Genomic DNA, 17,560 nt, shown 5'->3' with positions numbered 1-17,560 from the left:
ACGGTAAGCCCCGACCCCTCTAAACTTCCTGGACGCGCGCAGGAGGCGCGGTGCGCCTGCGTGTAGCCACCCCAAAGGCGGCGGGAAGTTGGTTTTCTGAGTAGCAACTGAGCAGCTTGAAGACGGATTGGAAGTAGCGGACCAATAAACAAACGTCTCATTGGCTTAGAGTGTTTAGGGTCCCAATTCTTCAGCTTCCCATTGGGCCTTTTAAGCGAGCAGGGGCGTGACTCCAGGGGCTCCGCCCCGAGCCTTGGCCCAGTCTCGGGGTCCAAGGCTGAGGGAGCGGGACGGAAGTGAGCGGGTCCCGCCCCTTCCCCTTCTCGTCTCCGTTGGAGTGGTCTGTGCCGCGGCTCCCTCGGCTGTCCGCTCTCCGGCGAGCCGGAGTCCTCGTGCCGTACCGTCAGTTCCCGGCCGCGCGGAGCCGGGATGCACTGTTCCTGCTGTGGGTCCTCATCATGGAGACCAAACGGGTGGAGATTCCCGGCAGCGTCCTGGACGATCTCTGCAGGTACTGCGCTGCCCGACCCCTTTTCGCCCCCGTCGGGTTTTCTCAGTTTCGCCGACCCCCAGAGGCCTCCGGATCTTCTCCCCGGCCCACGTCCAGGTCCTCGCTTTCGGCTCCCGCCGCTGCTCGCTTTCCATCGTCGACCCTGCTCTCCGACGACACCGCCCCTCTTTCCGCCGCAGCCTCCCTGCTTCTCACGGCCCTCCGTCCTGCCCCTCAGAGAACCCGGAATTTCCTTATTTTTTAAGTGACTCAACGATTTTGCTTTCCCGCAGGCGCAGCCGCTTCGCCGGAGCCTGGGTCTTAGTGTGTTGCCGCCGCCTCCCTCTCCCATTGTTTTTTCTGCCTCTGTGACTTTTCCGCGCCGTGCACCCCCTCCTCCCCGTCTCATTGCCCGGTTCTGAAGGAAGACCCCAGGGTAGTGATTTAAGCCTTAGGATCCCAGGTGCGCGGACCTGCGCAGGGAGCAATTTTTCGGACTCCCTCTGACGCCTGCGTGTTATTTGTGCGTGGCGTTCTCTGTAAATTCCTGTAAGAAATTACTTTTTTTCCTCATCCCTAGACTTGTCTTTGGGGGAGAGAGGGAAAAATGTAGAGCTGCTTTTCCTTTCGTCCTTAATTACCCTATTTTAAAGGAAATTCTCAGTCGCGGGGTTTTAACTCAGGGTGTATACTTCACATGAGAAATTTTTTGCATTTTTGCCTCTTGTCAACTCTGATTTCAGATAGCCAAACACGTGTAGGATACTTAAAAATACTTCCTTTCCGAAGGTAAAATTTGGGGTGCAGTGATACCCGGAGTTGTCGCCAAGTGGTGTGTGCATTGTGATTACAAGTGATAACACCTTTTCGCTCACAGTTACTGTATTTATGTTTTAAAAGGCAGGCTTTTAGTAGTTGTATCTCCTTCACGCTGTTTAATGGAAAGTAAAGAACTGGTATTTGTGGAGGTTTTTTTTTTTTTTTTTTTCTTTCGCCCAGCCTGGAATGCAGTGGCGCGATCTCGGCTCACTGCAACCTCTGCCTCCCGGGTTCAAGCGAGTTTCTGCCTCAGCCTCCCGAGCAGCTGGGATTTCAGGCGCCCGCCACCACAACCCGGCTAATTTTTGTATTTTTGGTAGAGACGGGGTTTCACCATCTTGGCTGTGCTGATCTCGAACTCCTGACCTCGTGATTCACCTGCCTCGGCCTCCCAAAGTGCTGACCTCGTGATCCACCCGCCTCGGCCTCCCAAAGTGCTGGAATTACAGGCGTGAGTCACCACGTCCGGCCTGGAGTTTCTACTGTGGGCCAGGCACTACCTTTACATGTATTGTTTTATTTAATCCTCAATTAGCCCTGTTTGGTAGGTGCAGTTAGTATATTTCCATTTTCACCTGCCAAACAGGTTCAGGAATTTTGTAATTTACGTAAGGTCATATTCATCCTAATTGACAAAATCAAGATTTGAAATCTATTCCTTTTTCTTTACAGTGCCTGTGCTTTTTCTCTCACACCAGGAAGAAGTAATAAGCCTAATGTTTTAAACCTCGCGAAAATACATACAGAAAAGTAGTCTAATTTTGCAACTAATAAAAATGGCGTTGTACTTCTTTGGTGATGGTAGATGTGTAATTTTTGAAGTGTGGTAGATTCAAATGAACCACTGAAAAGGCACTTAGTTTCTTGTCCCAAATAACAAAAAAAGGAAAAAACTGAATTTGATATGTGTATTTGGATAAATGACTAGAAGCACGTGAACCAATAGTGGGATTATGAGATTGTGATCTTTGTTTTCTTTGTTTCCAAGATTTTTTAACGGGTATGCATTTTATAGTTAGAAAAAAATTGAAGATAGGTATTTAGAAAGGTGATCAGTAATTGGCTGTGGGTTAATGGGGTAAGAGTTGATTTAGAAAAATATGTGGTGATCTTACATATTTTACAGACATCAGAGCTAGTCTTCCTACTAGTATTGGGGTTAATTTGCATATTTAGGATTACATCGTTTAAAGTAGTGATGTCAGCTATTATGATTTTATGTATGGAACCTATTCACAAAATAATTACGTTGTGTTTTGTAAACAATATATTAAGCACCTGTCAAGTGTTAAAGATACTTGGTTTTCCAGTGAGTGTATTTAAGCTGTTATACAAATATTTTTGAATGGAGTAACTTTTTTCCTTTCGAGAAATTTCTTTTTGCAGTTACTTTTTTTGGCTGTATAAACAAGGATATGATATATTTAAAACTTAGGGCTAGCTATAATAATGAAACCAAGTAAACATTTCTCAGAACTTCAGGTTTTAAAATAAATGCCATTTTCAAGTTAATATTTATAGTTTTGATTAATTGAAAGATTTTTAATGTTACTGATTCAAGCTTTTCATTGTGGATTAAAACTTTTTTTTTTACACTTAGGATTTGGTAAACTTCTGTAAAAATAAAACTTAATTTGAGTTGATTTTTCTGAACTTCTTTGTTCTCTTTTACATATCTCTTGATTTATGAATTGGATCCAGATGCTTGTTTTTATTCCCTTCATTTTTTTGCCCCAGTTCTGTTGCTTATTATTAGTGTATTTAGGAAGTTTTTTTGAGTGTTACTTTGTTTTTTGATAAGTTACATGTTTCTGTTAAATCTTGCCTTTTGATGTGAGAAATGAGAGCAGGAGACTTAAATTTTCAAAATGTGACTTTGTAACCATTATACTGCTCATAACCTAAGACAGATGCTTTAGTATGGAATATTCCATTTATTGGAATATTGTGCAGCCATTGTAAGTTCCTCAGGCAATTAGCATGCAGTAAACTGAGGGAAAATATTGGTGTGCTGAAAAGATGTACACAGTATACTGAGTGAAATACTTATTTAGTCACTTGGTGCCTTTTGTGAAAACAAATTTTTAAGTGTGTGTGTGTGTGTGTGTGTGTGTGTGTGAGAGCAGGAGGTGTATGTATTTGTGTGCCGAAAGAATATGCACCGAACTAGTAATACTGTTTACTTTCTGAGTGGAATAGGATTAGAGGAGAGGAAGGGAAGAGTTTTGTCTTAAAATATTCTAGTGAACAAAAACTGCTTTATAATTTAAAAAGTGTGTGTAAAGGTAAATCTGTAGCATTTTATGATACTTGTTTTTGATACACCATGATTTTTGGCATTAAAACTCAAATACAGAGTTTTTCAATACTGTTTAAACTAGCTTATTAAAGAATTGAAAAGCATGTTTTTAAAGCAGAAACTGAAAAGTTGGTTGGTTCAAATAAATGCTTGGAATTTTTCTAAAGCCCTTTTAAGAGTTGGGTATAGTAAGGCCACACTAGTGTTAAAAGGAGAAAGGTATTTTCTGGCAACTAGTGTCGCTGCTATTTTGGTGATAGCATAGGTTAATTAAATAATTTGTGCTCATCTTCAGCTAGCCGTTTTAGCGTTGAATTCAACTGGAACATTTTTCTAATTGCAATCCTTGTGCTAATGTCCTGTTTGTAGGAACATTGAGAAAATATTTTGTGTTATGCAGTTTTTCCCATAACAAATTGTAGCGGAAGCCATTTTATTTCAGCTATTACTATATATACATATAGTAACATATGTACACGTACTTTTAAACTTTTAAAACAGATCAAAAGCATTCACAGAATGAAAGCATTAAATATTTAATTTTCATACATCAGCTCTTATAAACTTAAGAACTTTTTCCTATTAAAAATATGTAATCATGTACATGGTTTTGAAAATCAGAGTACAGACAGATTTCTAAATGACAGGCAACAGTCTTAGTTTCTTACCCTACCCTTTTCTATTCCTGTTGAGGCATTGACTTTTACTTGTTTTAAGTTCTGGTGGATACCTCAGTATTTTAAAATATACTTGTGCCACTTCCTCGTTTTGTCAGCTTTCTATATTGAATTGGGGATTTGGTTCAACTTGGTAGGTACTAGGTGAGAGTTCAGTTCACCACACCCACTATTGCCCCATCCTACTTCCAATATGTCTCTGTCAGTATTTTAAATTGTTCCATTGTTTGCCTTTGTGACTTTGACTTTGTTTTTAGAGACAGGGTTCTTGCTCCATTGCCCAGGCATGATCATAGCTCACTATAACTTCCAACTCCTGGACTCAAGCTATCCACTTGGCTCAGCCTCCTGAGTAGCCAGGACTATAGGCATGTACCACCATGCCCAGGTATTAAATACATTTTTTTTTTTTTTTTGGTAGAGATGGGATCTTTGCCCAGCCTGGTCTCGAACTTACTTGTAGCCTCAAGCAATCCTCCTGCCTCCACCTCCCAAAGTGTTGAGATTACAGGTGTGAACTACCATGCTGGCCCCTTTGTGACTTTAATATACTTAAAATTATATTTATTTTACAAACTTACAGTATTTCTTGAGTCTCCGATCTGGTGAGATGATTAGTGCCTCATTTTTTCTTGCCCATTCCCTCGGCTTCTATCCAGATTAACTTTTTAAAAATTAGAATTGATAATATTTGTATTCCATTTTGTAAAGTTAAGTCTGTTATATTTTGTACTATTTGTTGATTGTAAAAGCTGAACAATAAAAATACAGTGTAAATAGCTATATAGTTTTTACAGTAGAGGCAAGTCTTCAGTGGCTAGTTTCTTTTCCATCAGGGCATAGTCAGGATCCCTTTGTAAGTGTCTTGCAGAATATCTAAATGAATTCTCCTTTGTTATGTCCTACGAATTGGTAAAAATGATGGTACCATTAAGTTTTTTCTTCAGGGAAATAAATATATGCTTTCGTTATTATTGCCTGATTCCTTCTAGCCTTTTTTTTTTTTTTTTGAGACAGAGTCTCTCTCGGTTGCCCAGGCCGGAGGCAATGATGTGGTCTCAGCTCACTGCAACCCCTGTCTCCCGGGTTCTAGCGATTCTCCTGCCTCATCCTCCCGAGTAGCTGGGATAACAGGTGCCTGCCACCACACCATTTTTTATATTGTTAGTGGAGACAGGGTTTCACCATGTGTTAGCCAGGCTGGTCTTGAACTCCTGACCTCAGGTGATCTGCCTGCCTTGGCCTCCCAAGGTGCTGGGATTACAGGTGGGAACCACCATGCCAGGCCCCTTCTGGCTATTCTTGAAATCCATTTTTCTGAAGGGAGGGGACAGTTGGCTTTCTGTTCTAACTTTGGTGTTTTTGCTTCACATTTGGACTATAATTCTGTTGTACATGTACTCCTCTCCTAATATGACCAAAGTTTCTAGCTGCTTTTTTCACCCCTTCTCATCTGCTTCCGTATTTTATCCTTAGTCACACTTTCTACAGAATCCTTTTTTCCCTTTTGACTCTGCTCTTGGGGACCTCCATCCTCCTAATCCAGTCTGGGCTAGTTGCTCCCCAGACTTGCCTAGCAACTAGAATACTAGAATTCACCTTCACAACTCCCTAAGGTGGTACTTATTCTTTCTTGGATATCATATTTTATCCTTTCTTGATTTTCATTCTTGTTTTGCTTGTGCGCATTTTAAGTTAATTTCTTTGAGGGGGGTCATTAGGAAGTAGACTGAGTCCTTTAATGTCTAAAATACCTGTTTCTCTTTTCACATTTAGTTCCCACGTGGCTTAGGGTCCACATTTTGAGTATCAGTGTCTAGGTGATATCCTTAATACTGCCTTCCACTGCTTCTGTTGGTTATAGTAATCATAGTTTTTTGTTTTTTGTTTTTTTACCCCCCCCCCCCAGGGGTCTTACTTAGTTATTGTACATTTTAAAAAAGAAAAATACAGTTGCTCTGAAAAAGGAATACCCATTTAAATTTCTTTTAGGATAATTCCATCTTTCAACCCCCCTGTTTTCTTCTGGTTCCTCAATTATGTTTTCTTCAGGGTCAGTTAAACTTTTTCTTGTCATGCTTCACATTTTCCTTAGATGGTAGGTGATTTTTGGATGCCTTTTTATATTAATGATGAGACATTTGAGGGGGTTTATTCATTAATAGGCTTCTCCTTTATGTGAGTAGACAGGGAGCTGGCTCTTACACTTGAGGGTTTTTCATTTTTTAAAATAAAGATAAAACAGACTTTAAAAGATAAAGGTGGTGGTTATCAGTTTTGGTTAATCAAGTTGGGCTCAAGAATTTCACAGGTTTTAAATGCCATCACACAGACTGCCATGCCAAGGGCATTCTGAATGCCAATTACAGATTGAAGTTCTTTCAAAAACCAAGATGTTAACAAAACTGATGATGTTTGGGTTTCTCTTAAAGTAAGATGAACATGTTTCTTAAATAGAGAAAATAGATCACTTGGTTCTGAAAAACATTACACTGAGTAATTCCCCTCCCCTTCCCCACAGGTCCCTAAGGCAATGTTACATTTGCCTCTGACAGTTAAAATTTCAGCATTTCAACAGAGGGGAGCTGAGGAGAACTAGGAAAAATGAAAAGCAAAATTAATGTAATTGATACAGGGAGCTAGTTTTTTTTTTTTTTTAAAAAAATAGAGACGGGGTCTGCTATTGTTGACCAGACTGGATTTGAACTCCTTGGCTTGAGTAGCTGGAATTTGAGGCATGTACTACCATGCCTGGTAAGGCAATATAGAAACATAAAGATTCATAGTAGGATTGACTTACGAGACGTTTCGGCACTGAAGGATATGAGTTTCCAAGTACATATGGTCTATGGAATGACAGTGCAGTGGATTAAAAATAGACACTGCAAAATTTCACAACACTGGGGGCAGAAGGAAGATGTCAGAAGCATCCAGACTAGAAAAAAAAAAAAAAAGTCATATACAAAACATTAAGAATCTGAATGGCTTTTGTCCTTGGCACAAGTTAGAAGTAAAAAGAAAAAAAAAAGAATGGCTTCAATTTTCTCAATATCAAAATTGGAAGTTGGAATGAGAGAGCACTGTTGAAAATTCTGAAAGAAAATCGTTTCCAACTTAGAATTCTTTACCCAAATTATCAAGTATGAGGATAAAGACATTTTTAGATGTATAGTATCTCAATATTTACCTCCCCTTTGCATCCTTCCTCCATAAGATATGTGAAGATGTACTTCGTGGAAACAAGGAAGTGAATTAAGGAGGATGAAGACAAAAATACAAGAAACATGACCTCTGTGGGATAAAGGCACAGGGAACTATAAGATGCTAGTGAAAGGGCAGTGTAGAGGTGACAGATGTGTACCAGGTGTAGAGGACAGCTGACTCAGACTGGAACAGATCAGAAGACTAAAAGTCTTTTTTTTTTTTTTGAGACGGAGTCTCTCTCTGTCGCCCAGGCTGGAGTGCAGTGGCCGGATCTCAGCTCACTGCAAGCTCCGCCTCCCGGGTTTACGCCATTCTCCCGCCTCAGCCTCCGGAGTAGCTGGGACTACAGGTGCCCGCCACCTCGCCCGGCTAGTTTTTTGTATTTTTAGTAGAGACGGGGTTTCACCGTGTTAGCCAGGATGGTCTCGATCTCCTGAGCTCGTGATCCGCCCGTCTCGGCCTCCCAAAGTGCTGGGATTACAGGCTTGAGCCACCGCGCCCGGCCAAGAAGACTAAAAGTCTTAAAGATGAAACTGATGAATCTGAATTGTGGGGGGAAAAATTCCAAAATGAAACTGATGGATCTGAATTGTGAAAAGAAAATCCACAATGGAGATGATTATATCAGAATATCCAAAAAGGAACCAGGAGGGCATAAGGAGTTGGATCCCAGTCACATACACATTTAGATGGAGTTTCACCTGCTGAACTGGGCCAAAGTGTAAAACTAGCTGCATTTGGCTTGAGGTGTATATACTGGGCCTGATCAACCTCCTGGGGAGAGAACCATGCTCAACTATATTGATCACTGACTAGAGACATCCTGAGCTGACAACCAGCCATCATTAATCATGGACTGTGCTAAAACCTTCCAGATACGTAAATTTACAGTAGCCCTTACAAGCTCTGCCTAACCTTACCTGAATGGAACATGATTTAGCTGCTTACTAGACTTGTGTCTCCCAAATTGCAATTCCTAAAAACCTGATTAAAATGCCTTTTGCCACTCCAGCATTGTTTTTATTTCTTTATATATATATATATATATATATATATATATATATATATATGTTTTTGAGACAGTGTCTCATCACCCAGGCTGGAGTGTAGTGACATGATCATAGCCCACTGCAGCCTTGAACACCTGGGCTCAAGTGATCCTCCTGCCTTAGCCTCCCGAGTAGCTAGGACTACAGATGCATGCCACCATGCCTGGCTAATTTTTAATTCCTTTGTTGAGAAGGTCCTCTTATAATTGGAGAAGAGTATTCTTATTTGAAATTTGGAAACAGCCAAGAATTATTTACTATGATAGTGATTAAACAAGTAATCAAACTGGGTGGTACTATTTTAAATTTAAAAAATGACTTTAAAAACCAACGGACTTGAATCTGTCTCTAATGGTTACTGGGAAAAAGGATTACCAAAAATGCTTAACATTGGAAAAAGTAATTGATAGCTGCTTAATGACTGCTGTAAGTTACAACATTCACTTAGATTGATGAATTTTAACTTGTATGTTTCATAATAAAGAGGTTCATTATCCTAATTACATATGTGTGCATGCAATATACTTTATATTATATGTAAAAGAAATATGTCTTTCCCTCCTTTCCTCAATGTACATGGAAAAGACAATTTAGGGTTTTGAAAAGTGAGTATATTTGAAAGTTTGAACTGAGACTGCAGGTGATGTTCTTTGAGAAGTCTAGTGTATTAATGCGCCACAGAATATTGGTTTATTTTCCAATATTTCTTGGTAATATTTTATATGTGAAGATAATGTAATAGCATACATTTTAGAATGTAATTGTATGAATATATTTACCTGTATTCTTGGAAATGTTGCCAGACATGGGAGGAAGTGGAGGTTTTCTTGCTCACTTTTGTTGTTAGTGAGCTCTTAAGCTGATCTCTGTACTTGTGAACAGAGGGTGCACAGGCTCGGAACAAATTGTATTAAAAGTGAGATACGTGTGGTGTCTTCTCCCTCTCTAAGACTCATCTTCCCTATAGTAGTTTCCCTCAAATATTAATTGCTTCCTTGAACAGCAGTACTGCTCTTGGTCCCTTTTCTAAGTTGGTGGGTCAGGTATGAAGCACTTAAATAGCCTAAGATAAATCGTTATAGTTTGTAAATTTAATTTTTATATGCGTTTTGTTTTTGACAGCCGATTTATTTTGCATATTCCCAGCGAGGAAAGAGACAATGCAATCCGAGTGTGTTTTCAGATTGAACTTGCCCATTGGTTTTACTTGGATTTCTACATGCAGAACACACCAGGATTACCTCAGTGTGGGATAAGAGACTTTGCTAAAGCTGATATCCTTTTTATTAATATAATGACTATCTTTCTTGTTAGAAATATATTTTAGCACAAATTTCTTTTTGCTTGTCTTTTCAGATTTTAAAACTATTAGAGAAAAACATACTTGATTACTAAAAATTGTCAAACATAAATAGACAATTTAATAATAATCATATTTTTATACAGAGGACTCCCTGAAATGTACACTGATTAAATTTGATTTTTTTTCCATGAATAGCTAGCCTGTTTGTAGAACTTTACTCTTGCTGTTCCATGTAACCAGATGATCTTTAATCTCACAGAGCGAGACCCTGTCTCAAACAAACAAAAACGGTATCCAAGATTTATTGGTTGGTATGTTACATCACTTGAGATTCAGGGCAATAAGTCCTTGAGCCATAGTTGTGGGACTACAAAGAAAACACTGATGGGAGACAGATTTCAAAGAAAGAAGTGATCAAACCATTTGATTAAATGTGTAGAAGTTAATGAGAAATCGAAGGGGAATAGAAATATATTGAGCACTGTCTTTGTTAAAGGCCTTGGTGATAGGTTCTCTGGAGAAATCTTAGTAGACTGATTTTCAGGAGTTACAATCTAGTTATGGAAACATTAAAATAACCAAGTCCCCTTTTGCTTTGGTTATTTTGTATGGACTTACAACTCTACTAGAGCAGCTTTATGGTTTTGAATAACACTTTGTGTGTGATTGCACCTGAGTTTTACACTTTCCCTGCTTTTAAAAAACACCAAGAACCTTTGTTTTAGGTATGTTTCTTTTAGTTAACTAAGAATAGTTACATGGAGAAGGAATGTTTAATGTGGTACACTTCATTAAGTAACTGCATGGTTACTCTGTGCCAGGCCTTATGCAGTGAACAGAGTGGACTCAGTATCTTCAAGAAGATGAGAAAAGAAAGGAAATGATTACAGTGCAGTGTGGTAGGATGTGATATGGAAGCACAGTGTTCAGTGGGAACGGAAGAGGGATACCTACTTACGATTTGGAGGCTGTGAGTTTGATTCCCATCTTGGCCACTTGAAAATATTGGGTAGGTTATTTACTTTCTCTTAGATGACGATCCCAGTTTCTTCCTGAAAAATAAGGTTATTAATAGTGCCTAATTCAAAGGATAAGTTTGAGACACATATATTTGTACATGTAAATCGTTTACCTGGCACAGAGATTAATAAATGTTAATAAGTAATAAATGTTAACTATTACTCCAAAAAAAAATTTTGGAAGCTAAATAGAAGCCTTCTTTGAGATAGTGATTTATGTGAGGAAAATTGGAGGAAGTGAAAAAAATTACTGTATTTTAGACTAAATGGGAAAGATAAGAGATGATGCTACAGAGTAACTCAGGGGCTAAAATGTGTAGGGGTCTTGTAGGCCATATTTAAAAAACATTTTAAAAAACCTTTTATTTTGGAAAAAAATGTAACTTTTGGAGATGACTAAAGAACATGACAACTGCCATCATACCCTTCATCTGTATTCATTTATTATTAACATTTTCACACATTTGCTTATTTCTTCCCATGGGGTGTTACTCAAGACTGCTGTGGAATAGTGTGAACAGTGAATTGGAGGAAGGCAAGATTGGATTCTGAGAATCTAGTTAACATGCTATTTTATTAATTTACTAGAGAGAGAAAGTCTGTGGTAGTAGAAATGAATAGAAGAGATCAAATTTGAAAGTTATTTAGGAGGTAAGATTGGTGATGACTTGGATATCTGAGGAGAAGTAGAAGAAAGGATGGTACCCAGGTTTGTAGTATGAGCAGTTGAGTATATGAGACTGCCATCCCATTGACAGGAAAATGAGAAATGTTGTAGGGGATTGATGGGTTCAGTTATGGGCAAGTTGAGTTGATGGTACATGTGGGATATTGCAGTAGAGAAGACTGCCTACTTTGTTAAGAGCATAAGTTCTGGAGCCACATCCTTTGAGTTAGCATCCTTTCCCTACCACTTACTAGCTATGTGTCTTTGGGTAAATTGTGGAACTTGTCTATGCTTCTGTTTTCTCTTTTGTAAATTATGCGTAGTCTTGTGATTTTTTTTTTTTTTTTTTTTCTTCAGTAAGCACTCAGCAATGTGGATACAGACAAAAGTATCCCAGATTTGCTCCTTGGCTGAAGTTCTGCTAGGGATTTTACTAAACGTGTAAAGCCAGACTTGTAATACCTTTTAGAATCTTAACACCCCTTACAGAACCACAGAGCTTCGTGGAATGGTTAATGTTGTATCCAAGCTTGTATCTTTTTTCCCCCTCCCGAAATGAAGGCATGGACTAATTATATTGAGATTAACTTTGCGCTTGTCTTAAGAAAAAAATTGTAGGTACAGGGTCTTACTATGTTGCCCAGGCTGGTTTTGAACTCCTGGGCTCAAGCATTCCTCCTGCTTTGACCTCCCAAAGTGCTAGAATTACGGGTATCAGCCACCACACCTGGCCAGTTTACAGTGTTGTCATAGATGACTGACTGACTTGGGCTCTGAGGACCTATTTCATTTGTACTACAACTATGAAACAAATTTTAAATTACAGAATTGTAGAACACGTAAAATTGAAATTAATAAAATGAATTTGATGTAATTTTTTTTTTTTTTTTAAGCCAGACTTTTCATCACAATGTGAATGAATATAATGCCAACTTCTTTGAGGGTGTTTTGAGTTGGGTGTACCTGTACTAACACCACCTTTCTCTGCTGTTACGAATCATTACTTTCTATATTATGTCATATGTCATTTGATCGTAATGCATCACTTGTAGATTAGCTTTATTTCTGTTTTTAATAGCCAGTAGCAATTAAAGTAGTACTAGTACCAGTATGGTCTGTGAAATCAAGTGGTAGTATTTGATACATATGGTCATCTAGATAATTGAAAATATGCTCAGATTGCATGTTAGAGTAATATCAAAATGAAAACACAGAGTATACAAGTTTTTATTGAGGAATTTAGAACCCTTAAAAGACCTCATTTTGAGAGATAATATCATAGATTATCATTTTCTCCACTTTTTTTTAATAATTAACGGTATTATAGTGAAGAGGCATTTGATAGCATGGAGTGTTGGAAGTCTGAGCATATAATTTCAGGGTTTGGATTTTACTTACTTTACTATTAATATTTTACGCTGCCCAGTTTCTTTGAAACTGGCTATGTTTTCCTTAATACCTGGATTTGCCTTTCTCTGTAATCCTTAAAGTAAAACTTCATAAAAGTGTTCTTCATTATGGAAACAATATATATGTGGTAAACAGTATAGAATGGCATACCTCATTCATACTTCTCCTTCCCAGAATTAGCCACTTTGTTTTTCTGATGTGATAGTTTCTTTCTCTTAGCAATATATTTTTTTCTGTTTCTTGCTATCATTTTATATATGTAATTCTATTTCTTGTTATTGCTAATATCTGTAATTACCTGGTATTATGAATTTGACTCACTTAACGAGAAGTGTTCTAGGTGTTTACATGGTCTAGAATTAGTTTGTGTTAACTCAGGGATCCAGGACTATGAGTACTCAAGACTTACTTGATTTGTGTGTAGGCTATAAATGCGAAAGTTAACAATGACGTTTTAAGAGAAAACAAATGTGGAAAAAACAAAAACGCCACCTGCGTTGGTCTTCCATAGTGCTGGGATTACAGGTGTGAGCCATCATGCCCGGCCAAAATGCTACACTTAAATGAGGGAAGATTTGAATAATTTCACATAAAATACACTGTTGATTTAAATGGGTCTCTTTCTGCATATAATTTCTCAAGCCATATTAAAGGAGAAAGTAACTTCCTTGACACTATTTATACTCTTCAGTCATTGTCCGTTTTTGCTGCCTCAAGGTGAAGATGTGGAAAAAGTTTTGGACGAATGGAAGGAATATAAAATGGGAGTACCAACATATGGTGCAATTATTCTTGATGAGACACTTGAAAATGTGAGTGTAATAAAGATTTTTAGTTAAATGGCGATCGTTAGTCTATTAACAAAATTTGTTACTGATGTAGTGTTCCTAAATTGAGGTTTTAAAATATACTTAGATTTTTAGTGCTAAAAGGCCAAGTTTTGTATATTTTATCTGCATGCTAGGTCTGCAGATTTTTTACTTGTTGCAGTTATGGCGTGGTACAAAAAAGTGTCGCTTAATTGTTGAAGACTTTTTTTTTTTTTTTAATGGGCAGAATGCTTTCACACTGGTGGCGGTGTATTCAGGCTCATGGAAGATAAACAGTTACCTCAAGCGTGGAGAAAAATGCCTTTGATTTTTAGAAAGGAGCATGGAAAAGGAGGGCAAGTTTGATTTTTACCTCTGCTTGTTTTATAGGTACTACTGGTTCAGGGGTACCTAGCAAAATCAGGCTGGGGATTTCCAAAAGGAAAAGTAAATAAAGAAGAAGCTCCTCATGATTGTGCTGCTAGAGAGGTAAGTTATTCCAGTTTGATACATAGTAAATTTGGCTGTTAGGGTCTGAATGTATCTTTTTAGCCATATAGACTTCTTTGAACTGTCTTAATCCTTTCCAGAACTTGAGTGCTGGAAAGTGCTTGAAGTAACTTAAATTTTTCTAACATCACTGTTGATTCTTTTATCCACATCTCTTTTCATTTATTCTCTTATCTGTTCCCATTTTTTTTAATGGTCCATTTTGTTTTATCTCTTGTTCCTTTCTTTATGATGACATTTTTCCCTCCTTTACCTTTAGAATTAGATTTGCTATAGGTTAAACGTTGTGGCTGTTGTAATCCTTATTTAATGTTTATAGTCTTGACTTCCTGACAAGTGCACAATTTGGAATTTTCTTTTTTTTTTTTTTTTTGAGATGGAGTCTCACTCTGTCACCCAGGCTGGAGTGCAGTGGTGTGATCTCGGCTCACTGCAAGCTCCGCCTCCTGGGTTCATGCCATTCTCCTGCCTCAGCTTCCCGAGTACCTGGGATTACAGGAGCCCACCACTGCTCCCGGCTCATTTTTTGTATTTTTAGTAGAGATGGGGTTTCACTGTTGTCTCCATCTCCTGACCTCGTGATCCACCTGCCTCAGCCTCCCAAAGTGCTGGGATTACAGGCATGAGCCACCGCGCCCGGCCGCAATTTGGACTTTTCTGAGAAGTTGACGTTTGTTGCTGAAAACCCACTCAGGCTTTCCACTGCCTATAGGATAAAGTTTAATTCTTTAAGTTTTTAAACTCTGTCCCCTCTCCCCAACACAAATCTTAACCTTTTCTGAATTTATTGTATTTTCAGTCAAAACAGTTTATTCTCTCTCTCTTGAACTTGATTGATTAGTTTCAGCCTTTAAATTTTTGCTGTTATGGCTGGGCATGGTGGTTCACTCCTGTAATCCCAGCACTTTGGGAGGCTGAGTCGGGCGGATCACCTGAGGTCGGGAGTTTGAGACCAGCCTGACCAACATGGAGAAACCCCGTCTCTACTAAAAATACAAAAAATTAGCTGGACATGGTGGCACATTCCTGTAATCCCAGCTACTTGGGAGGCTGAGGCAGGAGAATCTCCTGAACCCAGGAGGCAGAGGTTGCAGTGAGCCGAGATCACCATTGCACTCCAGCCTGGGCTACAAAAGTGAAACTCTGTCTCAAAAAAAAAAAATTTTTTTTTTTTGCTGTTATTTCCCTACCTGGAATGTCCTCTCGTTCCTTCTGTTCAGCTCCTATCTAGATACGTTTCTGAACCCAACTCAAATCCCTTTTCCCTGAAGGACTGCCACTACCACCCACTAACTGTGTATAGGGCTTAAGTTTCTTTTCTCTCATATATGTGTGTGTGTATAAATATACACATAGAGATACACACATACACATATAATTATTTTTGGTGTAGGATCTCCCTTTGTCGTCCAGTGGTACCATCATAGTTCACCGCAGCCTCAACTTTCTGGGCTCAAGCCATCCTCCTGCCTCAGCCTCCAGAGTAGCTGGGACTACAGGTGTGCACTACCATGCGTAGCTAATTTTTTTGAATGTTTTTTTTTTTTTGTAGAGGCAAAGTCTGTGTTGTCCAGGCTGATTTTGAACTTCTGAGGTCAAGTGATCTGTCCTCCTCGGCCTCGGAGTGCTCGGATTACAGACATGAGCCACCGTGCTTGACTGGGCCTTAGTTTCTTAAAATGAAGTTTATAATGGATGTTCTTTGAAGTTCATTCTTTTTTTTTTTTTCCTCTTTTTTTTTGAGACAGGGTCTTGCTGTGTTTTACTGAGGTTGGAGTGCAATGACATGATCATAGTGCACTGCAGCCTTGACTGCCTGGGCTCAAGCAATCATCCTGCCTCTTAGCCTCCCAAGTAGTTGGGACCACAGTTGCATGCCACCATGCCTGGCTAATTTTTTTTTTTTTTTTTAATGATGTGGGTCTCACTATGTTGCCCAGGCTGGTCTTGAACTTCTGGGCTTAAGTGATCTTCCTGCCTCAGCCTCCCAAAGTGCTGGGATTACAGGCGTGAGCCACCATGCCCAGCCTTCATTCTTTCTTAAAATTCTATTTTAAAATCTTACCAGTTAACTCTAGCAAATAGTAGTCTCTGAACTTCAATAGCAATTATTGTCTTTACAATTCACTATTATATAATACCTTGTGATGGATTGTTGGCCATATTCTTAGTTCTTACCATTTATCACACAATTTATCATGTATCACACAATTATTCTTGAGATTTGAGAAGTTGAACTGACAGGAAGTATGATATAAGGGAAAGCAGATTGGCCTAGGACTTGAAAGATTTTTGTTCTAGCATAGATTTTGTTACCCAGTACCCTAGAGACTTGAGGCTAGTCACTTAACCTCTGTAAGCCATAGAGACTTTTAAGGAGATTCACTCAAGTCCTTTAGAAGTAATATCTTTACGGAAAAAATTCTAAGGTGATAGTGATTTGATGAATTTAAGACTTTTTGAAATGGTAATATGGATTTTGTGGCATATTTCATTAGAATTCATTGCCTTGTATATGTTTGACTTGATTTCCTGCAACAGTGTTTACTGCCTACTTTAAGTTTGGGTGTAACTATTAATGAGGGATAATAGTGAAACTTTTTACAAACTACTGGTGGTTGTTTATTATAGAAAAACCATTAGTGGTTATTCACTTTGTAATAGGATTAAAAAATGATTGAAAATGCTGTATTTTAAATTTGATATGAAGCAGCTTGCCCAAGCTATTATTTACAACAGCATATAGACAAAGCTGTTGTGTATGAGTAAATGGAGGTTAATGCACAACTCTTAAAATTGAAAGCAGTTTGGTGAGAATGTGAGGAATTGCCACATCCCCTAAGAGCTTAGCTTTTCTTTCTGTAGAGGGTAGGAAATGAGACGGAGTATCTGTAAAAGTCCTCCCTTTTATTTCCTCAAACTTTGTAGTTCTCTTGCTCATAAGGAAGGACAAAATAGAAATCAATAGTATCCTACTTAGAGGAATTGATTGTAGCTCTGTACATGGAATTAGACTGGTCTTACGGCAGTAAGGTGGTTGTCCAGGTCAGGAAGAGGATATTACATTAGTTGGAATAACAAAACTAGTTCCATAGGAAGCACAGACATTCTGAGGAGCCATAGTCTCTTAATTTCAGGGATAATGTTTTCATTTTCATGATAAAAATTCTAACCTCTAAACATTCTTTTTGATCTCCATGACATCCTTTTATAGCTGACTAAGGAAATAAATTTTTGGAATAGGAGTTTTAAAGGCAAGGTTGACTTTTGATTTTTTTTTTTTTTTTTTTTTTTTTTTTTTTTT

The 17,560-nt window shown here is 38.5% G+C and overlaps 1 protein-coding gene across 4 annotated transcripts in view; it reads left to right on the top strand.

Annotated features, from left to right (window-relative positions):
* Positions 1–226: 226 nt before the first annotated feature.
* Positions 227–17,560, top strand: part of DCP2 (decapping mRNA 2) — a 43,285-nt gene continuing 25,951 nt past the window's right edge. For 2 of the 4 annotated variants that reach the window (XM_023197738.2, XM_023197728.2), the window contains exons 1-4: positions 227–511; positions 9,661–9,812; positions 13,622–13,749; positions 14,137–14,235. In XM_023197738.2, coding sequence (XP_023053506.1) covers positions 459–511; positions 9,661–9,812; positions 13,622–13,749; positions 14,137–14,235 — 432 coding nt within the window. In that variant the 5' untranslated portion in view covers positions 227–458. Of the gene's footprint in view, positions 512–1,707; positions 1,761–9,660; positions 9,813–13,621; positions 13,750–14,136; positions 14,236–17,560 lie in introns of those variants that run through there. The other 2 variants (XM_023197745.1, XM_031935499.1) reach the window with 2 other exon arrangements.

Source organism: Piliocolobus tephrosceles, chromosome 4 (assembly GCF_002776525.5).
Source record: "Piliocolobus tephrosceles isolate RC106 chromosome 4, ASM277652v3, whole genome shotgun sequence".
NCBI classification, from domain to species: domain Eukaryota; kingdom Metazoa; phylum Chordata; class Mammalia; order Primates; family Cercopithecidae; genus Piliocolobus; species Piliocolobus tephrosceles.
The sequence above is the reverse complement of the archived record's forward strand: the minus strand, read 5'-3'. Positions and strand labels throughout refer to the sequence as shown.